A 27998-nucleotide genomic window follows, 5' to 3' on the forward strand; every position below is an offset into this window, starting at 1 on the left:
CGATCAGATTTGTCAGACATGATTTACCCTTGACAAAGCCATGCTGAGTATCCCCGATTAATCCTTGCCTCTCCAAGTGGAGATTAATTTTGTCCCTCAGAATTTTTTCCAATAATTTCCCCACCACAGATGTTAGACTCACTGGCCTGTAATTCCCTGGTTTATCCCTGCTACCCTTCTTGAATAATGGTACTACGTTAGCTGTTCTCCAGTCCTCTGGTGCATCCCCTGTGGCCAGAGAGGTTCTGAAAATTAGTGTCAGAGCCCCTGCAATCTCCTCCTTTGCCTCCCACAGCAGCCTGGGATACATCTCGTCCGGGCCTGGGGATTTATCCACTTTTTGGCCTGCTAAAACCGCTAGCACCTCCTCCCTCTCGATGCTAATATGTTCAAGTATGTCACAGTCCCCTTGCCCGATTTCTATGTCTGCATCGTCTTTCTCCATAGTGAACACAGATGCAAAAAATTCATTTAAAACCCCGCCTACAACCTCTGGCTCTACACACAGATTGCCACTTTGGTCCCTAATGGGCCCTACCCTTTCCCTGGTTATCCTCTTGCCCTTAATATACTTATAAAACATCTTAGGATTTTCCTTTATTTTGCTCGCCAGTGTTATTTCATGGCCCCTCCTCGCCCTCCTAATTTCTTTTTTAAGTATGCCCCTGCACTTTTTATACTCCTCTAGGGCTTCCTCCGTCTTTAGTCTTTTGTAACTGCCAAAAGCCCCCCTTTTATTTCTAATGCATTTTTGTATATCCCTTGTCATCCAAGGTTCCCTTTGCTTGTTGGTCCCACCCTTGACCTTTACAGGAACATGTTGGCGTTGTACTCTCTCAATTTCCCTTCTGAAAGTCTCCCATTGTTTTGATGTGGATTTTCCTATAAGCAGCTGCTCCCAGTCCACTTTGGCCAGATCCTGCCTTATCATATTAAAATCGGCCTTCCCCCAATTTAGAACCCTTATTTCCGGGCCGTCTTTGTCTTTTTCCATGACCACCTTAAATCTCACCGAATTATGGTCACTGTCGCCAAAATGCTCCCCTACTGACACTTCCACCACTTGCCCGGCTACATTCCCCAGAATTAGGTCCAGTACCGCCCCCTCTCTTGTAGGACTTTCTACATGTTGGCTCAAAAAGCTCTCCTGGATGCACTTTAAGAATTCTGCACCCTCTAAGCCTTTCACACTCTGACTGTCCCAATTAATATTGGGGAAGTTGAAATCCCCCACTATTATTACCCTATTATTTTCGCACTTTTCTGAGATTTGCCTACATATCTGTTCCTCTATCTCCCCCTGACTGTTTGGGGGCCTATAGTACACTCCCAGCAAAGTGCTTGCCCCCTTTTTGTTTTTAAGTTCTACCCATATGGCCTCATTAGAGGAACCTGCTAATATATCATCCCTCCTTACAGCAGTAATTGACTCCTTAATTAATATTGCAACACCCCCTCCCCTTTTACACCCCCCTCTGTCTCGCCTGAAGATTCTATACCCCGGAATATTGAGCTGCCAGTCCTGACCCTCCCTCAACCATGTCTCCGTGATAGCAACAATATCGTACTCCCATGTGTTCAACAACAACTTCAGTTCATCCACCTTATTTGCAAGACTCCTTGCATTAAAATAAATGCCTTCCAGCCCTGCCATATTCTCTTTTGCCTTCACATATTTGCTCTGCCTTCCCAGCTGACTTGTTTTTCCCTCTGTATTTGGCCATAAATCACCCCCTACTATAGCTCCACTCTGTACCCCAACCCCCTGCCAATATGCATTATAGACCAGTTAGCCTAACATCTGTTGTTGGGAAATTGCTAGAGTCTATAATTAAGGATAGGTTGACTGAACACCTCAAAAATTTTCAGTTGATCAGAGAGAGCCAGCATGGATTTGTGAAAGGCATAAGAGATTAGCGTGTAAAGTTAAGGCACATGGGATTGGGGGCAAGGTACTGACTTGGATAAAGAACTGGTTGGCAGACAGGAAGCAAAGAGTTGGAATAAACGGCTCTTTTTCCGAGTGGCAGGCAGTGACTAGTGGGGTACCGCAGGGATCGGTCCTCGGACCTCAGCTATTCACAATATATGTAAATGATCTAGACGAGGGAACTAGATGTAATATCTCCAAGTTTGCAGACGACACAAAGCTGGGTGGGAGTGTGTGCTGTGAGGAGGATGCAGAGAAACTCCAGTATGATTTGGACAGGTTAGATGATTGGGCAGATGCATGGCAGATGCAGTATAATGTGGATAAATGCGAAGTTATCCACTTTGGTGGCAAAAACAGGAAGACAGATTATTATCTGAACGGCAATAGATTGGGAGAAGGGGAAATGCAACGACACCTGGGTGTCCTTGTGCACCAGTCGCTGAAGGTAAGCATGCAGGTGCAGCAGGCGGTTAAGAAGGCAAATGGTATGTTGGCCTTCGTAGCGAGTGGGTTCGAGTACAAGAACAAGGATGTCTTGCTGCAGTTGTACAGGGCCTTGGTGAGACCACACCTTGAGTATTGTATGCAGTTTTGGTCGCCTTATCTGAGGAAGGATGTTCTTGCCATGGAGGGAGTGCAGCGAAGATTCACCAGACTGATACCTGGGATGGCAGGAATGACGTATGAGGAGAGATTGGGTCGATTGGGCTTATACTCGCTGGAGTTTAGAAGAATGAGAGGGGATCTCATTGAAACTTATAAAATTCTAACAGGACTGGACAGACTGGATGCAGGAAGGATGTTCCCGATGGCCGGTGAGTCCAGAACCAGGGGTCACAGTCTAAGGATAAAGGGTAAGCCATTTAAGACAGAGATGAGGAGGCATTTCTTCACCCAGAGAGTGGTGAACCTGTGGAATTCTCTACCACAGAAGGCAGTGGAGGCCAATTCATTAAATATATTCAAGAAGGAGTTGGATATATTTGTTAAGGCTAAAGGGATCAAGGGGTATGGGGAGAAAGCAGGGACAGGGTACTGAATTTGGATGATCAGCCATGATCTCATTGAATGGCGGAGCAGGCTCGAGGGGCCGAATGGCCTACTCCTGCTCCTATCTTCTATGTTTCTATATTTATTTATATCAACTTTTAGAAGGCATTTGATAAAGTCCCACATAAGATACTGTTACTAAGATAGAAGCCCACGGAATTGAGGGCAAATTCTTGACCTGGTTAGGAAATTGGCTGAGTGGCAAGAGACAGGCAGTAGGGATAATGGGCAGGTACTCAAATTGGCAGGATGTGACTAATGGTGTTCCGCAGGGATCTGTGTTGGGGCCTCAACTATTCACAGTATTTATTAACGACTTAGATGATGGCATAGAAAGTCATATATCCAAATTTGCCAATGACACAAAGATAGGTGGAATTGTCGGCAGTGTAGGTGGAAGCATAAAATTACAAAGGGATATCGACAAATTAAGTGAATGGGCAAAACTGTGGCAAATGGTTTTCAATGTCGGCAAATCTGAGGTCATCCACTTTGGATCTAAAAAGGATAGAACAGGGTAATTTCTAAATGGTGAAAGGCTAAAAACAGTGGATGTCCAAAGAGACTTGGGGGTCCAGGTATATAGATCATTAAAATGTCATGAACAGGTACAGAAAATAATCAAAAAGGTTAATGGGATGCTGGCCTTTATATCTAAAGGACTAGAATACAAGGGGGTAGAAGTTATGCTGCAGCTATACAAAACCCTGGTTAGACCACACCTGGAGTACTGTGAGCAGTTCTGGGCACCACACCTTGGGAAGGATATATTGGCCTTGGAGGGAGTGCAGCGTAGGTTTACCAGAATGATACCCGGACTTCAAGGGTTAAGTTGCGAGGAGAGATTACACAGATTAAGGTTGTATTCCCTGGAATTTAGAAGGTTAAGGGGTGATCTGATCGAAGTTTTCAAGATATTAAGGGGAACAGATAGGGTAGATAGAGAGAAACTATTTCCACTGGTTGGGGATTCTAGGACTAGGGGGCATCGTCTAAAAATTAGAGCCAGACCGTTCGGGAATGAAATTAGGAAACACTTCTACACAAAAAGGGTGGTAGATGCTTGGAACTCTTTTCTGCAAATGGCAATTGATGCTAGATCAATTGTTCATTTTAAATTGGAAATTGATAGCTTTTTGTTAACCAAAGGTATTAAGGGATATGGGCCAAAGACGGGTATATGGAGTTAGGTCACAGATCAGCCATGATCTCATTGAATGGTGGAGCAGGCTCAAGAGGATGAATGGACTGCTCCTGTTCCTATGGGAGGCAGGGCCCAGCAACCCACCTAATTTCCTAGCCTATCACTGCTGATTCCAGAGACCACCAGGAGAGGGTTGGCAATAGCCACTGGGTTAATGTCCTGCTGGTGCCCTTTCTGGTGGGAAAGGGTAGTAGGCAATTCTCCTTCTCATAGAGTCATAACGGCACAGAAGGAGGCCATTCAGCCCATCGAGTCCATGCTGGCTCTCTGTAGGGCAATCCAGTCAGTCCCATTCTCCCGCTCTATCCCCATAACCCCTCAACCTCCTTTGCTCTAATGAAAACAAATCCAGCTTCTCCAATTTGTCCTTGTAGCTAAGATCCCCCATGCCCGGAACCATTCTGGTAAATCTCCTCTGCACCCTCTCAAGGGCCTTCACATCCTTCCTAAAGTGTGGTGACCAGAAATGGACGCAATACTCCAGTTGTGATCTAACCAGGGCTTTATAAAGGTTTAACTTCTACTTTTGTACTCTATACCTCTATTTATGAAGCCCAAGATCCCATATGCTTTGTTAACCACTCTCTCAATATGTTCCGCCACCTTCAGGGACCTATGCACATTAACTCCCAGGTCCCTCTGTCCCTGCACACTCTTTAAAACTGTGCCATTAAGTGTATATTGCCTCTCCTTGTTCCTTTTGCCAAAATGCATCACCTCACACTTCTCTGTATTAAATTCCATCTGCCACTTGTCTGCCCATTCTGCTAGCCTATCTATGTCCTGTTGCAGTCGATTGGTATCATCATCACTGTTTGCCACACCCCCAAGTTTGGTGTCATCGGCAAATTTAGAAATTCTACTCTGTATTCCAATATCCAAGTCATTTATATATATCAAAAAAAGCAGTGGCCCCAGCACTGACCCTTGGGGAACACCACTGTCTACCATCCTCCAGTCTGAAAAACAGCCATTTACCACAACTCACTGTTTTCTGTCCTTAAGCCAATTCCTTATCCAACCTGCCACTGCCATCTATTCCATGAGCCTCAATTTTGTTAATGTGTTACTTTATCAAACGCCTTCCGAAAATCAATGTAGACAACATCCATTGCATTCCCTTCATCAATCCTCTGTTACTTCATCAAAAAATTCAATTAGTCAAACACGATCTGCCTTTTACAAATCCGTGTTGGCTCTCCTTAATTAGCTTACACCTCTCCAACTTCCTGTTAATTTTTTCCTTGATTATTGTTTCTAAAACTTTACCTACCACTGATGTTAAACTGACCGGCCTCAAGAACCAACCCTATTTTAGGCTTCGGCTCTATTTAAGGCCTAATTTTTTTTTACCTCCACTTCATTGGGGCTGTTATAATTGCCTATTCCTCTGCAGACGGCCTGTGGAGCGGAAACCCCACTAGGAGCTCACACACATAGATATTGACCCCTGACCAAGAAACTGAATCAGGGTCATGGCAGGATGAGGGCCCCAAGAAGAAGTCCTGCCAGAGGAGGGAAATCCAGCCCACAGTCTCCATGGTTCCTGTGGATCTATGCATCTGTTTCCCTGGAACGCCAAGGAGGGAACAGCTCTCAGGTGGTCTAAAGAAGCTCATCCTACTGGCCTTTTACATCATTTCTGGTCTTCCAGCATATATAGGAGTTGAATGAACACAAATGCTCATATCCACAGAACAGATAAAGAATTTCTGGAAATTAATATTTATATAATCAGAAAACCTACCACAGTATCCTGGCGTTCCACATACAGTCTTCATGGTCACCTGATCATCCACAATTTTGGAAAGTCCAAAATCAGCTAAAAAGAAAAAGAGTGCACTGTTCAGTCTTCTTCCTGCTGCATTATTTTGTTTCCTAAGATGTTTTTGATGAGCTTTATGAAATTGTTTTTAAAAAGAATTCTGAAGGATAAGAAAGTGGGGTGTTCTGTGATTAAGACAATTCTTTCATACTGTTGCAGCAATGGGATGAGTGCAAGCAGGGCCTGACACAATAAATCTGCCAACCATATGTTGAATGAGTTTTGTCAGGTTTCTTTAGGGACACAGTCAAGAGAAATAATCCAGAGCAGCTCTTCCAATAAATAGCCTTTAGGCACTAATTCAGATTCCAGTCTCAGTGCTTAAGACAAATTTGGTGAAAATTAACTGTCCATTTGCTGAATATAACAAAGAATGGATTCTAATAATTAAAGCATTGATCAATTTGAATTGCAAAATCCAAAGTAGGCAGCAATTGTAATCTGGGAGCGATTCAAATCAATAATGTAATCAAAGTGTTTAGATGACACAATTAAGTTCAAAAGTGAAGGCTGAATGCTTTTTATCTATCATCTGAATCCAAGATTCAACCATACCCATGAGATTATTGCAGGTAACTTGTATTTCTTTCACTATATGTAATTTTATCAGGTGGTTTTATTTAGGTTTTAGTCAAATTTTGTTCCAACAGTGGTAATCAGTTATGACACTACACCCAGGCCTAGAAATTAGTTTAGGCCAGTTTTGAAGCGCCAAATGTGCACCGAAGACAGGGGCCCGAGGATCACAACAAATTGGTCCTCAGGCCTCATCTACATAATCGTGGTAAGCTGCCAGCACCTGTCACGCCTCCATAGGTTGCTCGCCTGACTGAAGAATTCAATTTCTCCACAATTGATGTGGAGCTAGGAGGAGCAGGAGTGACGCATCACTCTTACAGTGAACCTTAATGTCATGATGTAGGAATTGTCCATCAATGAGGGAATAGCCATAAAAATAGCACTTTTAAACTCCAGGCCCACAAAATTAAAAATAGTTAAACCAGGAAATAATGAATATAAATACAAATAGGACAGAATTGCCTAGGCTTTGAGGATTCAAGCACCAAGGCTCAGGGGCCACGGACTGCAATTTGGATATTACTGCTCTAGAAAATGCTGAATGCGGGTTGGGTATTTGCATTGAATGTGATTCTATTAATGTCCTCAACTTTTCTAATGTCACCTTTAAAATATAGAATCAATCCTAGTTGAAGTGGCTCTATAATATACTGAGGGGTGTTGATGCTCTATAAATAAGGTACACACCAGCAATCCCAGTGTATTACTGAATTTCTTCAAGCTAACCAATTTGAAATTTACGATGTGGGTTTATTTTTGCAATCAATTCTAAACATATTACCCAAAATCAATAGTTACACAAGTAAAAATCATGTAAAACTAGACGCAGATAGCACTGCAGCAATTTATCAATATCACACAATAATTCAACATTCACATATTGACAAAACATACATTTTTAATAATATAAATCATAAGGTTGAAATTTACTGGGAAATTGTGAACTTGTTTCCTATTACTGTATGGCAATGGAGATTGGATTTACGCTGTGGGCTGGTGAAACATCATTTATTTAGTTGATTCTATAGATGTTTGCATTGAAAGCTTTGTTCTGCTTTGTAATTACAGGATTAAATGCTGTACTTCAGCCAGAATTCAGTTACAAGTGCAGTATCACTTCTGGTTCATGTAAATTACAATTAATTACAATTCCTACATTACAATTCGGTGGCTGTGAAAGGCGTTATATAAATACAAGTCTTTCTTTCCTTTTTTAAATACAAAAGAGCTTTGGTAATTATTCATGATGTGATTGTGACATGCCCTGCTAATTCCTGTTTTTTAAAATTAAAATAAGGCAATGCATTTTTCACATTTTGAACAGACTATGGAATGTTCTTTTAACACCTTTAAATTGGCCACCATATTGTGCCATAGTGCTTTTCTGCAGCTAAAAAAAAAGCTTAATAATAAGCTATTTGTAAGAAGGAAAAGCAGCTAGCCAGTTTTCTTTGACATAAAAATGTCATCTGTCTATTAAGCCTCTCCTCCAATTGCCGAGTGTGAAAGCCATTTACACAACTCACCTATTTTTAACAATGCATCAGGAGTAGGAGAAGCATAGAGAAGGTTTTCAGGTTTGAGATCACGATGAACAATTCCATTTTCATGCAGATACTAGACAAGAAACAACAGAACGCAGAGTAAGAAATGAATGCAGTTACTAGCAGCTGACACATCGCACTCAGCTAATGCCTACGAGTGCTATAATGAAGTTGTTTTATATTTAATCCACTAAATCCACTAATAGTGTAGATTCATTCACATGTAACACAGCTTTGCCAGAGGTAATTAAGGATGATCATAGGGCCATCATTATTATAATGAATCCTTCTATTTTAATGGAATTATTGGAACCCTTTGAATGCTAAATTTCGTCTATATTTCTATGATGTAAACAGGTTTTGCAACACATGTAAGATAATTATAATACTGTAAAATGTTGACTTCTGAACTGTGCTTTGACCAGATTGTTTGCTTCACAGTTTATGCAGGTTTAGTGATTTCTTTTTTGGGGTGGGGGGGGGGGGGGCAGCGGGGGAGACAGAGAAGAACATTAAAATAAAAATGGTTATGCACAACAGAACCTGATAAAGGAGTGTATTATTTCTCAGTGAAGACCTTGCCTCCTGTCAAGTGACACCATTATAATGTTGGACTGATATCATGATAATGTTGTAGAACACACCCTCTTGCTGTCACAATGATGGGCAGCTGAACAACAAAAGGTAGTCGCCATAAATAGAGCGGGCAACAGAAATAAAAACTACAGCAACAACTCTTCAATGTGAAAGCTCCTAAAGGAAAATAAGGCACAAAACAAGTAAGTTTAGAAGTGTAGGAATTCGGGTTGACGTCAGCAGGTATTGGACGAATGCCTACTAAATAATCAAGTTCGACTTCAGGAGAACAATCTAGAAGTTGTTTATTTACAAGAACAGACGAAATACAGCAGGTAAGGCGGCTGGATGCAGGAGCACTGTGAAGTAGGTCTTTCCCCAGTGGGGACGCCACGAGGACTGAGTCCGCAGTCCTGTGGAGAGCGTGATGATGTCATCACGCTCGGCTGTGTTTTCCCGCGCTTCGGGTGTCACGTGACCGCGTCGTGACGTTAGCGCGTTCGCCCGCGCTTGGGACAGTCACGTGACCCGCGCCAATACGTCGGCGTGTTTACCCGGCACTTAGGCTGGCCGTTGAGGCTGAAGTCGCGAGCGCGGGAGGCCGAGCTGGGTCGGCGCTTGCCGCGGGAGCGGGAGATCGCGTCGCTCACGTCGGCTGGCCGATGCGGCTGAAGTCGCGGTAGGCCGGGCTGTGCTGGTGGTCGCCATGGAAGGCCGAGCCGGGCCTGTGGCCGGCGCGCGTGCGTCACGTGATGCGCGACGTGAAGTCAGCACGTTAGGTCGCCTCTTAAAAGGGCAACGGCCCCACAGGTAAGTTAAAGGGGCAACGGCCCAAACAGGTAAGTTACATACAAACTAGTTGGGTTAAAGTGAATTATGTACATAGTTAGTAAGGGACAACCGGTGGTACCACCACATGCGCCCCCCCAGAATTCGCTTTAACGAAAGTCCAAAGATGAGATGGTCTGACGAGCTAGTGGTCTCGGCGGGCGTGCTGTCTCGACTTGGCGGGCCAGGTCTGAAGATGCTGGTCGTAAGCGGATCCTTACGCACGTCATGGCGAATAAAACCTATCCGTCAGGCGAAGGACCGTGGAGACGTGTGAAACAGCAGGCCTTGTCAGAGTGATGGGCAGGTTGGGCGGGCGCGGGCGATGTCTCCATTGATGTTGAAACAAGTCCTTGTTCTGACGAACTCTGCAGAAATGCCAAACGAGCGATCCAGAAGGACTTGACAGGCGACGTCGGTGAACTTGCCGACAGGTGAGCGAACTCCTCGGAAGGCTGGAATGCACGGAACGGTGCGTGCCATAGTGCTACGACGATAACACAACGGAGGGTGAAAAGTTGTTGCGTTGATCAGTGATCGGTGAGGACAGCAACTTTCACGTGGCTGATCGCGGCCGCAGGATGCCCGTTGGACCCGTCCTCGATGTTTGCAGCGTCAGGAGATGTTTGCGTTTGTTAAGGAGAAAACTGGAGAAAGGTCCGGGTTGTTGTGAATTTCGGTAGGGGTAAACACTGCCTGGAGGGCGGCAACACTTGTAGTTGTTCTTGCTATAGGAGAAAACAGCTGGGAGGGCGGCACGCTTCTTGTCTCGCCGAAAAGTGTGGAAGGTAACACAACCAGCAGGCTGACGGGCTGGTGCATCGTCGGCGGGGCATGAGTCTTCGTGGTTCACGAGGGCACGGTCCTCGTGGTTTGCGAGGGATGGGTCCTCGTGTTTCGGGAGGAGTGGGTCCTCGTGTTTCGAGAGGAGCGAGTCCTCATGTTTCGAGAGGAGCGAGTCCTCGTGGGTCGCGGGGGTGAGTCCTCGTGGTATCCCCGCAGGGCGCGCTCCGATCTTGTGGGCCCGAACATGCTGTACCCCGCGCTTGGAGAGATTTATACTTGCTGTTGCGTTGGACGTAGAGGCGGACGACCCGCGTGGTGGTAGGAAAGTCGAAAACGGAGACCGTAAGCAAGTGCGTGGTCTGCGACGCATCGATGTTCTCAGCGAACAGGGCTTCTACCTTTACAAAGCACGAGGGCGGTTGTTTCTCCCTGAATTGCGGTAGCGACAGCGGAATGGTTGGTGCTTCCATGGCGTGCTTCTTTCGTGAAAATTGTTCACAAAAATCGGGGTCCGGCTGCGTTTTGTCCGTGAAAAATGGGATCACCTCCAGGCTGCGCTTCCTTTGCGAATACGTTCACAAAAAGCGGGGTCGCCAGTGTAGGAATTGGTGTTCGTCGGTTGTCGACGAAGTTCAGGCTGCGCGTGTCTTCCGTGAAAATCGTTCACAGATATGGGGTCACCAATTGTAGTGTAGGAATTGATGAGCTCCCGTACTCACGTCGTTGGGTCACCAATTGTAGGTGAGGTTCAGGATGCGCGCTTCCTCCGTGAAAACCGTCCACGGAGTCGGGGGTCACCAATTGTAGGAATTCGGGTTGACCTCAGCAGGTATTGGACGAATGCCTACTAAATAATCAAGTTCGACTTCAGGAGAACAATCTAGAAGTTGTTTATTTACAAGAACAGACGAAATACAGCAGGTAAGGCGGCTGGATGCAGGAGCACTGTGAAGTAGGTCTTTCCCCAGCGGGGACGCCACGAGGACTGAGTCCGCAGTCCTGTGGAGAGCGTGATGACGTCATCACGCTTGGCTGTGTTTTCCAGCGCTTCGGGTGTCACGTGACCGCGTCGTGACATTAGAACATAAGAACATAAGAAATAGGAGCAGGAGTAGGCCATACGGCCCCTCGGGCCTGCTCCGCCATTCAATAGGATCATGGCTGATCTGAATCTAGACTCACGTCCACTTCCCTGCCCTCTCCCCGTAACCCCTAATTCCCTTATCTGCTAGGACAATGTCTATCTCCATTTTAAATTTATTTAATGTTGCAGCTTCCACAGCTCTCTGGGGTAGCAAATTCCATAGATTTACAGGAAACTTTGTGCTATCCGGAAGTTGAATGTCCGGCAACTTTGATCTAATGGCAGAAATCAGCAGCCGTTTTGGTTAGGTGTTTTTTTTCTCTCCTAGCATTCTTTTCACAGGCAGGCTCTGGAACGCGTCTTTGTCGCTTAGCAACAGCTTCAGAGACGCTTCCAAGCTACTGGGCCGAGTGTTTACAAGCTGTTGCTGAGCAACAGTGTTTGTGGTCAGACACGGCAGGCTCTAGAAAGCGCCTCTGTATCTTAGCAACAGCTTCAGAGACGCTTCCAAGCCACGGGCCGAGTGTTTACAAGCTGTTGCTGAGCAACAGTGTTTGTGGTCAGATACTGCGATGAAAAGCTCCTATCTGATAACATTGACGCTGGTCTATCCGGAGCTTTTGAAAAAACGGCAGTAGCTCGGTCCCATGGGTGCCGGATAGCACAAAGTTTACACCTAATCCCAGCCTATTACCATCTCGTCTAGCTTCTAATCTCTTTTACTTCTTTTGTTTCTTTTATTCTTTTGTCCGATCGCAGCCCTGCCTTCGATCTAGTTTCTTTTCTTTCCAGTTTTGAAGAAGGGTCCAACCCGAAACGTCAACTCAAATTTCTCTCCACGGATGTTGCCTGACCTGCTGAGTTTTTCCAGCATTTTCTGTTGTTATTTCGGATTTCCAACATCTGCAGTATTTTGCTATCATACAAAGTTTCCTGTACTACCCTCTGAGTGAAGAAGTTTCTCCTCATCTCAGCTTTGAAAGGGCAGCCCCTTATTCTAAGATTATGCCCCCTAGTTCTAGTCTCACCCATCAGTGGAAACATCCTCACCGCATCCACCCGATCAAGCCCCCTTACAATCTTATATGTTTCGATAAGATCGCCTCTCATTCTTCTGAACTCCAATGAGTAGAGTCCCAACCTATTCAACCTTTCCTCATACGTCAACCCCCTCATCTCTGGAATCAACCGAGTGAACCTTCTCTGAACCGCCTCGAGAGCAAGTATATCTTTTCTTAAATATGGAAACCAAAACTGCACGCAGTATTCCAGGTGTGGCCTCACCAATACCCTGTATAACTGCAGCAAGACTTCCCTGTTTTTATACTCCATCCCCCTTGCAATAAAAGCCAAGATTCCATTGGCCTTCCTGATCACCTGCTGCACCTGCATACTAACTTTTTGTGTTTCATGTACCAGGACCCCCAGATCCCTTTGCAGTTTCTCTCCATTTAGATAATAACTTGCCCTTTGATTTTTTCTTTCAAAGTGCATAACCTCACACTTTCCAACATTGGCCCAGTAATTCCGGGCACAACGCGTGAGTAAGGACGGGGTACTCACGCGTGTGCCTGGAGGAATTGCTGGTTTTCAGCATGCACAGCGCATGCGCTGAAAACCAGCATTTCCTATCCTCTGACCCAAGGGGTTAAGAGGCAGAACGTGCGCGACTGCACAGGCAGCGTGTGCGCAGTGGAGTTCCTTTTTTTTTTCCAGAGTTGCGCGTGTGTAATGGCCTCCGGTCTTTAGGCATAGAAAAACCACACGTAAGTACTTAGTTTTTCAGGTAAGTGGGCTTTTAGTACAATTGAGAATTTTTTTTCCCACAGGTTTGTTATTTTTAAAGAATTTACAGTAAGGTAAGTTTAGTTTTAGCCCCGATTAAAAAACATTTTTTTCCCCAAATTTTAAAATTATTGTTTAAAATAGTTTTTCAGAGTTCTTTATTGTTCATTTAAGTAGTGCAATGTTTTTTTAAATTTTCTTTCAGGTTTAAGTAGTGTTTTGGGGCCAGGAGTTTTCATGAGTTTGACAGCTCTTTCTGTCAAACTCATGAATGAGTTTCCCCTCCCCTGATTGGCTGCAGTGCTCACCTGATCCCAGCCGGCACATCGCACTAACTACGCCGCTGGATCAGGTAAGCACATCGCGCCGACATCTGAACCGGGCCAGTGACAGGAAATGCAAGCAGGCCCGGGCTTCAGATGTCGGCGCACAGGGTGAGTGCAGATCGGGGGCTTGCATGCGCGGCAAGCACCTGATCCTAATTTCAGGGCCAATATATTGCATCTGCCAAATCTCTGCCCACTCACTTAGCCTGTCTATGTCCTTTTGCAGGTTTTTTATGTCCTCCTCACTCACTGCTTTCCCTCCCATCTTTGTATCATCGGCAAACTTGGATATGTTGCACTCGTTCCCTTCCTCCAAATCGTTAATATAGATTGTAAAGAGTTGGGGTCCCAGCACTGATCCCTGTGGGACACCACTAGTTGCTGATTGCCAGCCCGAGAACGAACCATTTATCCCAACTCTTTGTTTTCTGTTAGATAGCCAATCTTCCACCCATGCCAGTATATTACCCCCAATCCCGTGATTTTTTTATCTTGATCAATAATCTTTTGTGTGGAACCTTGTCAAATGCCTTTTGGAAGTCCAAATACACTACATCCACTGGTTCCCCTTTATCCACCCTGTATGTTAAATCCTCAAAGAATTCGAGCAAATTTGGCAAACATGACTTCCCCTTCGTAAAACCATGCTGACTCGGTCCTATTAAATTATGTTTATCCAAATGCTCTGATACTGTTTCCTTAATAATGGACTCCAACATTTTGCCAACCACAGATGTTAGGCTAACTGGTCTATAGTTTCCAGCTTTTTGTCTACTTCCCTTCTTAAATAAGGGTGTTCCATTAGCAGTTTTCCAATCTGCCGGGACCTTTCCTGAGTCCAGGGAGTTCTGGAAAATGATCACCCGCGCTTGGGGCGGTCACGTGACCTGTGCCGATATGTTGGCGCGTTTACCCAGCACTGAGGCTGGCCGTTGAGGCTGAAGTCGCGAGCGCGGGAGGCCGAGCTGGGCCGGCGCTTGTCGCGGGAGCGGGAGATCGCGTCGCTCACGTCGGCTGGCCGATGCGGCTGAAGTCGCGGTAGGCCAGGCTGTGCCGGCGGCCGCCATGGAAGGCCGAGCCGGGCCCGTGGCCGGCGCGCGTGCGTCACGGGATGCGCGACGTGACGTCAGCGCGTTAGGTCGCCTCTTAAGGGGGCAACGGCCCAACAGGTAAGTTAAAGGGGCAACGGCCCAAACAGGTCAGTTACATACAAACTAGTTAGGTTAAAGTGAATTATGTACATAGTTAGTAAGGGACAACCGGTGGTACCGCCACAGAAGTATATTTACAATCTCCAGGTTTAGATGACTGCAAACCACTCAAGCTTTGCTTTCACAGCTTATTTTCTTCGCTTGAAAATTACTCTGAGCAGTTACCTTACAAACTTTAACACAGTTGTATCAAACTTATCTCTGCACTACTTTAACAGAGGTATTTAATCTATTATTTCTAATTGGTTTACAACTCCATTTAAATAGTGGAGAGGGAACTTGATACCAACACATAATTGCCGTGATTTTGCCGGCGCTCAGAGGGCGGGTCAGCTGTTAAATTCAAAATGATTGACGACGGGTTCGAAACCTGCCACAATCCCACCTCCGTGTGAGTTTCCAAAGTGTTGGGTCTGAGATTTCACAAAAGACCCGATACCAAACAGCAGGTGAGGGATTAAAGACACTTAACTCCTTGTTAAGTGCTTGTTAACTGCTATTTTGACAACCTTTTCCTATTTTCCCACATTTTCAACGGGTTTCACTACGTTCGGAGATCTCGCCAGGTAAGTATACCGGGAGGACCAACGAGCTGGATAGTTCACAGCTGCAACTGCAGTCTAAAAGCTGCACTCTCACGTATGTTCACTTTCAAATGTCAGAGGTTGCTGATTTCAGGATTTGGGAGACACATTGGGCTCGATTTTAATAGCCCTGAGGAGGAGGGTGGGCAGTGAAAATCGGAAAAATTGGCTTCAGACTGCTAAGCCGCCTCCATCCCGCCCCCGCGCAATTTTAATGAGTGTCGGGTCAGCCGCTCCCAAACTGACCCGACTGGAACTGGTGGGACAGGTAGTTAAGGCAGTTAACAGCCTGTTAACTGCCTTGCTAATCCTATTTTTATAGTGGTTTCCCATTTTCGTGCTTCTGGCTCCTGTTTCCCATCTTGTCAGAAACAGGCCAGCTGCAAGGAGATGAGTTGCTGGAGGACATGATTTGTAGTCATTGTTGCAGCACTTTAAAAGCACTCCTGTAACATGGCTGACATTCTAATGCAACAACTTTGTTGTTGGAGGTTTGGGATAAGATTTTGCAAATCTACTGACCTTGTGACTGTTCAAACTGACAGCCATCTGCAGTGTGACCTGATTGGAATAATTTCAGGCCACTTCGACTGTGCGCTTGCAAGCTTCTTGCCTCAAATGAAATCTATAGCAACGGGATGGGAACCATTTATATCCTCTCATCCTGGTCATCAGATTCGGAGGAAGAGCAGCCACGGCAGCACCACAACCAGCCACAACAGCAGCACCAGCACCAGGAGCGCCAACCTTCTCCTCACCCACCTGATGATGCACAGGGCGCAGGGCCTCAGCGCAGGGCTGCATCTCGCCACAGGAGATACCCCAACACAGGGTTTACAGGCAGAGTATCAGCTTACTCAGCATGACTGAGCAGCAGTGCCAAAGGAGGCTGAGACATTCGAGAGATGTAGTCGCTGACATCTGTGCAATGCTGCACCAACACCTGGAGCCCAGAGGAGCGTGTGGACACTCCTTACCAGTTGCTGTCAAAGTCACCACCGCACTCAACAACTTTTGCCTCGGGCTCCTTCCAGGGATCAGCTGCAGACATCAGCGGCATCTCCCAGTCGGCTGCACACACTTGCATCATGAAGGTCACCGATGCCCTCTTTGCAAAGGTGTACAATTACATCCACTTCTCCACGGATGGCCCAAGTGTGATGGCGCGTGTGGTTGGCTTTGCCAATATGGCAGGCTTGCCAATGGTGCAGGGTGTCATAGACTGCACACATGTAGCCATTATGGCCCCCTATCACAACTCAGCTGGTCAAACGTAAGGGATTCCACTCCCTGAACGTCCAGCTGGTGTGTAACCACAGGAAGATCATCATGCATGTTTGCGCAAGTACCCTGGCAGTTGCCATGACTCCTTCATCCTGCGCCAGTCTACTGTGCCTCAGCTTTTCCATCCACCAAACCAACTTTCCGGATGGCTTCTTGGCGACAAGGGCTATCCCCTGAAAAAGTGGCTTATGACACCGATGAGGAGGCCATCAAACGATGCTGAAGAGCGGTACAATGTGAGTCACTTACCCACCAGAAGCATCATCGAACAAACCATCGGCTTGCTCAAAATGCGCTTCCGATGCCTACACAGATCTGGAGGAGCCTTGCAGTATGTACCAGCCAGGGTGTCCAGAATCGTTGTGGTCTGCTGTGCCCTGCACAACATCGCACAGCAGAGCGGCTTAGTGCTGCCGCATGAACAAGTGGCTCAGCACACAGCCTTCTCGGAGGAAGAGGAAAAGGACGAGGAGAACAAGGAGGAGGATGAGGGGGAGCGACGCCTTGCGAGGCCAGATGTGGCCAATCCAGCAGCAGGCGACCACATTGCTGGACGTCAGGCAAGGGATGCACTCATTCATGCAAGCTTACGCTTCAACCACAGGTGGCTGGCACATGGGAGATGAAAATAAGTCCGACATTCTCAAAACCTCAGGCATCATCTGTCCAATAAATGGTGGTTTGCGCTCAGTGTCACCTCCAACATTGTATATGGTATTCGACCTGAACCCTCACTCTTGAACTTCCATTCCCCAATACACAGAGGCCATACTTTAGGTGATCTCAGCAGATCATTAAACCTTTCTTGACACTGAACCCATGTGCGTCTGCACACAGACCTCGAACACACCTCCTCAGCAATTTGCAGCCAAGCTGCCTTGGTTTGCTGAGGAGGCCTCCTCCTTCCATTTCCAGGGAAGAGGACCTCCTGACGTCCTCTAACTCCCTCCACAAGAACATGGAGGGAGCCCTCATTGAACCTGGGTGCAGCCTTAGTTTTTGGGGCTGCCATCCCTGTAGCAGCCAGCACCTTTAAGAGAAAAAACCTAATGCTTTTGCAAAGGGGACATGGCCCCTATAAATTTTTACTCAAACAACGCATCATCAGAGGCGAGAATCTGACATGCTCCAAGCAATTGCCTGGAATGACCTGCACGTCGGCCGTAACGAGGCCAATCATGGTAAAATCGTAACTGCTGGGGGGCGGCATCTGGGAGCGGATCCGAAGGCTGCCGAGCAGCAGGCCCGCCCTCAACCTGCCTCCATTAATAAAATCGTGGCCATTCTGTCTTGAGGCTGTAAGTGTGTGGTGTTAACTCTATATCCACTGTCACTTCCATTGCTGGACATAAAAGGCGCCCTCACCCTTCACTGTGCCACTTCAAATTGTGAGCAGACATATGGCAATGATGTCAAACATTCACAGAACATTAATTTATTACTTCAGAACTAAATATCATAAACTTAACATTGATTTCTAGCAGAACACCCAAGTGAGTTGCCTTGTGACTATTTATGTGGCAGCTTTCTCTTACGCGTGCTTCCACGTGGTACTTACCTCTATGGCTTCAGCAGATGTAGAAGCAGCCTGCTCACATCCCTGCTGCGCCTGCGTAGACGCCTTTGGCGGTCATCCTCTGGGTTTTGGAGCCTCTGAGGGCTCCGCCAAAGTCTGCTCCTCCTGCGGCTGTGCAGGGGCAGACTAGGCCATCACTGTTGGCGGAAGCATCTGGGGCTCTGACCGAGGGGTTGGCAAGGGGATGACAGTTTGAGCGCTTGGAGAGGAGCCCCCACTTGCATGTCCCCTCCCACCATCATCCCTCTCATGGGCCACCCGCACTTCTCTGCTAGCAAGTAGCTGGAGGGCACCTTGCTGCACATCCGTGGGGCCATGAGGACCCGTCCATGGTGGCACCTACATTTGCCATTGCGTGCACCATGACGTTGCTCATGTTTGAGATGGACTCCTCCATTCTCTGCACACTCGCATCGCAGTCACTGTGATTGCAAACCTGATCAGAGCCTCCTGCACTTGTTCCTGAAACTCCAGCACCACTCTCTTTTTGGATGGCCCCCGAGGCTCAGTGTCTACATGCAGCTGAGCAGAGCAAAGAGCATCCTGCGGCCTATGACGATGACTCTCTACTGCTGTCCCTGTCTCCACCATCTGCTTTTGGTTACTCGTGAGTTGTGATACACCAGGTGACAACACTACTCTGTCACATACGACCCACTGAGGCGTGCGTCTCTGCGCTGGTGCAGGGTGCGCTCATTTCTGCTGACACTGCTCCCTCAAAGGATGCAGCATCCTCTGAGGAGTCCTCCTGCTCTTCTTCCTGGACAGTAGGGAGGGGGGCTCTTGATGGTCCTGTGGGAGAGTAAAGACATGAGTTAGACATGTGATATATAGATTGCAGACACATCCCACTGTGCACATGATGAGCATTCCATTTCTATTGACAGCAGATTCCATATCAGTCACTCATGAAAGCCAAATAACATGGATGGAGAATTATTCTGTCACCGGGTTGTTCTACTGAGCCCCTCTTCTGTCCACCACTTCGAGCTGTTCCACTGTTCCCGCAATGTGGAGAGCAGCCTCCTCAGCGTGGGTGAGCTGGGGGAATGATCGTGTTCCTCCTCCTGTTCTCTCCCTCTTATTGTGGACTCTCTTTTCCTGCAATGAGGGAAAGAAGTGACGTTTCAGTGAGAGTGATGGAATGAGTGTAAAGAATGGATAGGATAGATGTTTAGTGGGAGACTATGATGGAGTGGGTTCCCATTACCAAGTTCCCTCCTTTTGAGTTGTTAGTTGTTGTCATTGCATAGCCTCGAGGGTGGGTGTGAGGGGTGCATAGTAAGATGGGAAAATGTTTCTGTACATAGGGAGAGAGGGATGGGTGATGGTGCAAGAGATGTTGGGGTGAGTAAGGATGTGCAGGAGTAGGGGTGGCAATGCAGCGTGATGGGGATGTGATGACAGGCACAGAAGAATTAAGATAAGTGTGCTTTTATACTCACTTTTCCAGAGCGCAGGCGATCATTGAACCTTTTCCTACATTGGATCCAGGTGCGTCTGAACACAGACCTGGCATTGACCTCCTCAGCTATTTGCAGCCAGGCTGCCTTTGTCTGCTGAGGAGGTTTCCTCCTTCCATCACCTGGGTATAGGACCTCCCGATGTCCTCTGACTCCCTCCACAAGAACATGGAGGGAGTCATTGTTGAAGCCGGGAGCTGCCTTTTGTCTCTCTGCAGACATTGTGGAGAGCATCAGCACTCAGGAGCATCAAAAACAAAGTGAGATCTAATTGTGAAATGGCCCCCTTAAATACACCGGCTGCAAATGCGTCATTAGAGCAGCTCAGCAGACCTGCACCTTGTGATCAGGGCGGGTAACGCGCACGGTGGGCTTAACTTGCCCAATTAAAAGAAAATTGTGTCAGCAGGCCAGCTGGAGCCGGGAGCGGGACTGGAACCCGCCGACTACCAATCCTGCTGCCAACTCCACTCGGAAAATCCAGCCCAAAGCGTTTGTACGATAACATCACTAATATAAATTTTTAGATTTGAGACTCTTTATGGTAAATTTAACTTTTATCACTGGGCAAAAAACAGGTGATAGTCAATCGGTAGCCAGTTTTACACTTCATTTGATTTTCTTTTCTATTGAAGTCAATGGAAAAGATTTTCTTTCCTGTTTCTCGTCCAGCGAAAAAAGTTAAAATTAACCTCACCCCTTGAGTGTGTTAAAAACTTGTACTACATTGAGAAATTATGAATCGTAAGAGCAAAGCTGTAATGATTTATCGAGAAAATTTCATCTCCAAACTGTGTTACATCCTTAAAACATTCTTCAACCTGTTATACAGGTGGAGTTTGTGAGGAGGAAGCATGCTTAATCTGTTGCTTGTTTATTGTTTTCTTGTTTTTGTAGGCAGCAGGTGAAACAGCAATCGTCTGAGATTAGATTAAGTAACTTGAACTGAAGTCCACATGATTTGAACTGTATTGAACTGTTTACTTCACTACAACCTTGTAACAGTAGTTTTTGGATTTTTTATTGTGGGTGGGGCACCTGCCAATACCACAGGCCTTGTCCTAACTTCTGAAAGACAGTGCCAGCTACTCAAAAGGAATACAATGCTTTAATAGCAGAATATTTTTTATTAGAAAGCAGAAACAATGTGCTAGTAAATCAACAAATAAAGGAGAATATAGAAATCTGATGATTTTGCAGACCCTATAATCCCTTTGTGGATTCTCTGCATCTAGGGGCCACTGTAACATACTCTCAATGCTCCATTCTCTGTTTAAGTTAAAACATCAATTTTGTCTTTTCTGACACAATAGATTATGGTAATTTAGTTCTCAGAAAGCTGCAATATTCTAAGTGCTTAAAAAAGGATGCTTTTATTGCTGAGCTATAATAGGTCAGTTTTATCCAATATGATGGTAATCAGGTTGCACAGCCAACTTTTTCTTCCCTTTTCAGATTTTTCACTGCATGGTGATTTCCCCCACTGAAGCATCCAGGAAAATGGGGATGTGCGCTCCATGCCACAGAATTCTCAACAACTCAACAATTCCCATCATTATCAATAGCCCATAATAGACATGCTCAGCAGCAAAGTGAAATGGCAATGATGGGGGCGATTTTCCCAGCCCCGAGGAGGCGGTTTTGGAGGCGGGACAGTTGGCAAAATGGCAAAAACTGAGGGCAGGTTTGGAACCCGCTTCCAACCCGCCTTCATGCAATTTTGCCAGAGGTGGGTTTGATGGGTGTGATTTGGTCCCGCCTCCATCAGTCGAGAGAGGTAGTTAAGACCCTTAAATAGTAGTTAAGGGCCTCTATAATCCTATTTTGACAGGTCTTTGTTATTTTACCACATTTTCAGCGTGTTGCACGACCCTCCTAAACCACGCCAGCTAATCCTGGCGGGTTGACAAGTGGGTGACCTCCTCACAGCTGCAGCTCCACCATTAAAATGGAACTTTCATCAGGGAGTAGTTGTACGTGGCAGAACTTTTGTTCCAAAGGTCTTTCAGCACTTTTAGCAGGCCTACCGAAGTCGGAGGTGCTGCAGCTTCTATCTCTCAACTGTGGGGCCTCCTTGGAAAACCCTCTCCCTGCTTGGACTGAGCGCTTCCCCAACGGAGATATCTGCCAGCAGCATGGGAACCATTTATTTCCTTTCACCATGGACCTCAGATTCGATGAGGAGCAGCCACGGCAGCAGCAGAACCAGGCAGCTCAGCAGCAACAGCAGCAGGAGTCCCAACCTCCTGCTCACCCACCTGATGCTGCACAGGGCAGAAGGCGCCAGCGCATGGAAGCACGTCGTGCAAGGAATGCACTCATCCTGGCCAGCTTTGCATAGGTTGCCCATTGTGGCACAAGTACTTGGCTCCTTCTTAACACATGATAGACAATGGACATGACTCTCTGGCCTCCTTTCACTCTGACTACCAACCTGACCACGCAAGTGTCGCGGAGCCCGCAATGTGGGGCTGCCTAAGCCGAAACAACAGATGCCACCACGCCAACAGTTTGCCATCACCTAATTTTAATACATTCCCACAGGGATGGCATTTCATCAATAAACAGAATCAATCACCCAATCTGCACACAGATCTGGAGGTTATATCCCTTGCCAGCTGGACCCACACTGCCTTGGTTTCTTTGGGAGGCCTCTTCCTCCCAGATGAGGGGAAGAGCACCTCCCTGCTAGCTCTCGCCCCCTCAACCAGCATACCCAGCGCCTCATCCGAGAACCTCGGGAAGACCCTCGCCTTGGAGCTGGCCATTCTTCAAGGAGATAACAGCTTGGACGTGGTGCAGCATCGACCAAAAACCAGTCGAATGAGTCAAGGCAGCAAGCAGCCCTTAGATGAAGCTGGATAAGTGACATCAGCAGAGGTGAGTTTCAGTCCCAAAACACTAATTGGCCCAGGGGAACCCACACCTCTGAAATCAACTGGCCAATTAAGGGAAAATCGCAAATTTTTCCCACCTCTCAGTGGAGGCGAGTTTGGAACCCACCCAAACCGAAACCCGCCTCCACTGGGAAAATCGCCCCCAATGTTTTTTCAACTCTTGCCAATGTCATGGTGGGATGCGTGACTTATGTGAAGCACTCTACTTCAGTGTCTATTTGAGAGCTGATATAACCCACCATAGTTGAAGCTGATAAAAATAGCAGCCCTAGGTTTGAGCATTTGACTGCAAAATTGTTAAAAGTGCTTCTACCACTTTTTCCAGGCTAATAGGCTCCATTATCATTTCTGTAATTAACTGTTTTTAGAATGCTCACTTCAGTAATTATTTCAGTTTTTACAAAAGAGTACACTAAAGCTTAAAATACCTCATTTGCTAAATAACAAAAGAAGAAATCATCAAAACATTTTGAGTATTTTACAATTTTACCAAAGATTTTGATACATCTAAATTAAAATGGATTACTATTCATAATCAAAAAATCCTATAATGCTCTGAGATATTCCAGCATTTGTGGGACTTCAGATACAATCAGCGTGTACCAGAAAATTACAGGTGGAGAAAGAAAGCATGACATACCCTCTTGAATGACGTATTTTACTGATACAAATGAACACAAGCAGTATCAGGTATGCTTGTGTGGGGTCTACACTAAAAGTTATGTAGATTTTGTTAAACAGCAGGTGGGTAATTTTTAACTTTTAAATGTGCAAATATTTGAGATTCAGTTGGACACTTTCCAGGAAGATAGAGCCTTGTGGATAAATCAGGATTTTCTCCATTTTGATGGCGATATTACAAACATTGCACATTCCACAGCTGGATTACCAAACTTTTCATCAGTTATACTGAGCAAACATCTTTAGAAGTTAGAAAAGAGCATTACTACCACTGTGTTGTGATTGGCTTATTTTTTGTTATTATGCTAAAGAATTTATATTTCACAAAATTGCTTGCAAGAGAATCATGCTCCATCATTCAATAGGATCATGGCTGATCTTCTACCTCAACTCCACTTTCCTGCACTATCCCCATATCCCTTGATTCCATTAATATCCAAAAATCTATTGATCTCTGTCTTGAATATACTCAACGACTGAGCCTCCACAGCCCTCTAGGGTAGAGAATTCCAAAGATTCACCATCCTCTGAGTGAAGAAATTTCTCCTCATCTCAGTCCTAAATGGCCGATCCCTTATTCTGAGACTGTGACCCCTGGTTCTAGACTCTCCAGCTAGGGGAAACATCCTTCCTGCATCTACCCTGTCAAGCCCTGTAAGAATTTTGTATGTTTCAATGAGATCACCTCTCATTCTTCTAAACTCTAGAGAATATAGGCCTAGTCTACTCAATCTCTCCTCATAGGATAATCCCCCCATCCCAGGAATCAGTCTGGTGAACCTTCGTTGCACATCCTCTATGGCAAGTACATCCTTCCTTAGGTAAGGAGACCAAAACTGCACATAATACTCCAGGTGTGGTCTCACCAAGGCCCTACATAATTGCAGTAAGACATTTTGGGCTGGATTTTACTCACCGAGGCGAGTTGGGGGTGGAACTGCTGCCTTCCGGGTTCTAGTCCAACCCCCAGCGATGCCCGATGCATATACGCTATTGTCCCCTGATTGGTCTTGTTAAGCCCGCCCTGTGGGCTTGCTGGCCAATTAAAGGAAAGCCGGTGGTGTCAGATGACGTCAGTTGATGACGCTTCATCTGCCGGTTTTCTTAAAGGCACATGAACCATAAATTTTTGACAGATGATTTGACAGTGTTTGACAACATTGAGGTGCTGTCAAACACTGACAATCACTGTACAAAGGTGAGCCCTTGCACCCAGACTCTCCAATGACTCTCTCCTTAGGATGAAACAGATGGCAGTTGCAGGTGAGGGTACAGAAGCGATCTGTCACTTCTCCCATTGAGGTGAGGCCACACTTCAAAGCTTGTCACCTACAGAAAAATCTAAACACGTTAAAAATGACTTCCCCAACATTTCCTTACCTCTGATACTCACCAGAGTCCCATTGCATCCTTCACACCACTTCTGCAGCTGTCATCTGTACACCAACAGTACAACAGACCCACAGTTTGCCTCAATTACCCTGGCGGGGTTCCCCGACATTGGGAAGCCCACAGCAGATGTCTAGAAATTGGAAAAAACCTCTTAACTGCCTGTTAACAGGCAGTTAAGTGGCTATAATCCTCTTCCCACAACTAGGAGTCGGGTCCCTGCGCAAATCGGGGACCTAACTCCTGGGAAGATTGGCTGGCGGCGGGTTGGGAGTGGGTTCGGGACCCGCTCCCATTCTTTTTGACTTTCCCAGCAGTCCCGCCTCCAGAAGGCTGGTAAAATCCAGCCCCTTTACTCTTATATTCAAATCCTTTTGTAATAAAGGCCAACATACCATTTGCTTTCCTAATTGCTTGCTGTACCTGCATATTAACTTTCAGTGATTTGTGTACAAGGACACCCAGGTCCCTATAAACACCAACATTTCCCAATCTCTCACCATTTAAAAAATACTCTACTTTTCTATTTTTCCTACCAAAGTGGATAACTTCACATTTCTCCACATTATATTCCATTTGCCATGTTCTTGCCCACTCGCTTAACCTGTCTATATTCCCTTGCAGCCTCTTTGCATGTTCCTCACAACTTACATTCCCACCTAGCTTTGTATCATCAGCAAACTTGGATATATTACATTTGGTCCCCTCATCCAAATCATTGGATGGGAGTAGTTAAAATCTATAAAAACTTTGGTTATTCACTCTCTCTCAACAAAAATCCATAGGGGGAAAAATTCGGTTGATTAGCGCCTCCCGTTAGCGCCCTAAGAGGGTGCAAACGGGGCGCAAAGCAACTAGCGCCCGAGCACGGCGATGTTTGTGCTGCTCACGAAATTGACCAGACATTTTGCGGCGGCGCTAAACACTACCGCAACGACCTCCTGCGCCCGCAGATCGGGACGTCAGTCGAGTATGCAACGCCCTGGACCGGATATTGAGTGGCGGCCCCTGCCTTTCCACCTGCCGCTAGCAACGACAGGTAGAGGGGAACATTTTGCAGTCAAGAAGGGGCTGGGAGAGCGCTATTTAAAGGTGGCCGCTTCCTGCCTTTTTTTGTCGGCGACATTTTTGCACCACACATTCTGAGAGAGAGAGAGACCTCTGGAGAGATTCAACGCTGTGTGAAGGAGCTTTGCGTAATGAGCAGCACTTTGCAGGTTCATTTTGATTTGACCTTCATTGCAGCGATTCAGAAGAGACTATGGGGGCTGCACTGATTCGGGGCGTCGTCCTGCACCTGCAAAATCGGAGGCAGCACAGATGCAGAGAGAGAGTGGCAAACATGGCCAGAGGGAGGAGGGTCAACAGGCCTCTGCACAGGAGACCTTACCCTCCCAGGGTATTCCGGGAGCAATTCTCCTACATTCATTTGTCTGAGGAGCAGTGTTTGTGCAGGCTGCGCTTCAGCAAGGAGCTGGTCACTGAGCTCTGCCACCTGCTGCAACCAGATCTGCAGCCTCAACTGAGGAGCAGGACATCTCTGTCAGTGGCAGTGAAGGTGACAGTGGCTCTGAATTTATATGCCAGCGGCTCCTTTCAAGCATCTACTGGGGACATCGCCAATATCTCCCAGTTCGATGTCCATTGCTGTATCCAGGAGATGACAAATCGCCTGTATAAAAGGAGACGCCAGTACATCTCTTTCCCCATGACCCGGGCCAAACAGCATGAACGCACATGTGGCTTTGCTAGGATAGCGGGTTTCCCCATGGTGCAGGGTGCCATTGACTGCACGCATGTGACATTGCGGGCACCGCATGAAAATGCAGAGGTATTCCAAAACTGCAAGAGCTACCACTCCTTAAATGTGCAGTTGGTCTGTGACCACAGACAGCTCATACTCGCCGTCAATGCCCGCTATCCTGGCAGCAGCCATGATGCTTTCATCCTGCGCCAGACTGGTGTGCCAGACCTTTTCCAGGCACCGCATCACCCAAGTGGATGGCTCCTCGGGGACAAGGGTTATCCACTCTGCACCTGGCTGATGACACCGCTCCGTAACCCCAACACTCCTGCCGAGCTGCGGTATAATGAGAGCCATATCGCCACCAGGAACATAATTGAGCAGACAATCGGCATGCTCAAGCAACGGTTCCGCTGTCTGGACCACTCAGGAGGAGCCCTGCAGTACTCACCTGAGCGAGTCTCCCTCTTCATAGTTGTGTGCTGCATGCTTCACAACCTGGCAATCTTGAGGACCCAGCCAATGCGACCAGGGATTGGTGCACCACCTGAGGAGGAGGAGGAGGAAGAGGAGGAGGAAGAGGAGGATGATCAGCAGCAGCACCAACGTGGGAGGGAGGCGCACAATGTTGCCACTGCAAGGGCCGACCGTCAACGGCTGATAACAAGCCGCTTCTAGGCCCCTACTCAGAAGATGGCTTCTGGCATGGAGAACAACATCATAGAAAGCAGCCCGCACCCGCTATTGCCGGCCAAAGCTGGAATGATTCCAAAGGCCAAAAATGTAAATTTTGAATACAGCAACTTTTTTCTTTAGCAAACTCTGTGTGTGTCATTTATTCAGGAGAAACAATTAGAAACAAACACAATGGCCTAGAAATTCAGTAAGGCCCCACCAGCTGGCTAGCGCCCAAAAGTTAGCGCTGCGCGCGGAGCCAGTTGCGCCCGTCAGATATTCAGTTTTTGCGCCCCAAGTCGGAACCGGGCGCTATTCCAGGGTGTGCCCACCCCCGCTTGGGGCGCTGAAACTGAATTTCAGCGCTGTAGGTGCCGCTGCGCCACCCCCTGCGGAGCGGCAGGCTGTGGTACTGCAGGCCTCCTCCTTCTCTTAAGGGGGAGGTGCCTGCAACGGGGAGCTCGCCGCTTGATAGTGCCGGCAAATGAGCCCGGCACCACGGAGAAGTGCCGGGCTCGCGGAAAGCAGCCGGCAATGCCGCGGGGGGGGGGGGGGGCGGTGGAGGAGGCCGGGGAAGGAGGTGCGGCCAGGCGGCCGCCGAAAAAGCGGCCGGCCGCACCTCCGCCTTAACTAGCGCCACTAAGGCTGCAGCACGGCCCGGTCTTCACAACGTTGTTTGCGGCCGCTGCGGAAGAGGCGGCCGCAACTAAATATGGGGGTCGGGCCGGTAGCGGGGCGGAACCGGGGCACTGCGCACACCGATGACGTCATCGGTGCTGGCGCAGCGCTACCGGCTACCGCTGCCATTACCGCAGCGCTGAATATCAGCGCAAACTCCTCTACTGCCGCAGAAGCCCTCTTTGGGCGGTAACTGGTCGCACACGCAACTGAATTTCTAGCCCAATAAATCATGAAATAACAGAACTGGTTCTCGGAAGATGGAGATAATCGGCAAATGTAATCACACGAACCTC

General features: G+C 47.1%; 1 protein-coding gene across 1 annotated transcript in view; it reads right to left on the bottom strand.

The window, feature by feature from the left end:
- LOC147124458 (calcium/calmodulin-dependent protein kinase type IV-like) overlaps positions 1 to 27998 on the bottom strand; it is a 418574-nt gene that overhangs the window by 43483 nt on the left and 347093 nt on the right. Inside the window, exons 6-7 of the mRNA XM_085987367.1 lie at positions 8118 to 8208; positions 5935 to 6009 (exon numbers count right to left, since the gene is read on the bottom strand). Coding sequence (XP_085843493.1) covers positions 5935 to 6009; positions 8118 to 8208 — 166 coding nt within the window. The remainder of the gene's footprint in view (positions 1 to 5934; positions 6010 to 8117; positions 8209 to 27998) is intronic.

Source organism: Somniosus microcephalus, chromosome 1 (assembly GCF_052327205.1).
Source record: "Somniosus microcephalus isolate GS21.2 chromosome 1, FLI_Smic_1.0, whole genome shotgun sequence".
In the NCBI taxonomy this organism is placed as follows: Eukaryota; Metazoa; Chordata; class Chondrichthyes; order Squaliformes; family Somniosidae; genus Somniosus; species Somniosus microcephalus.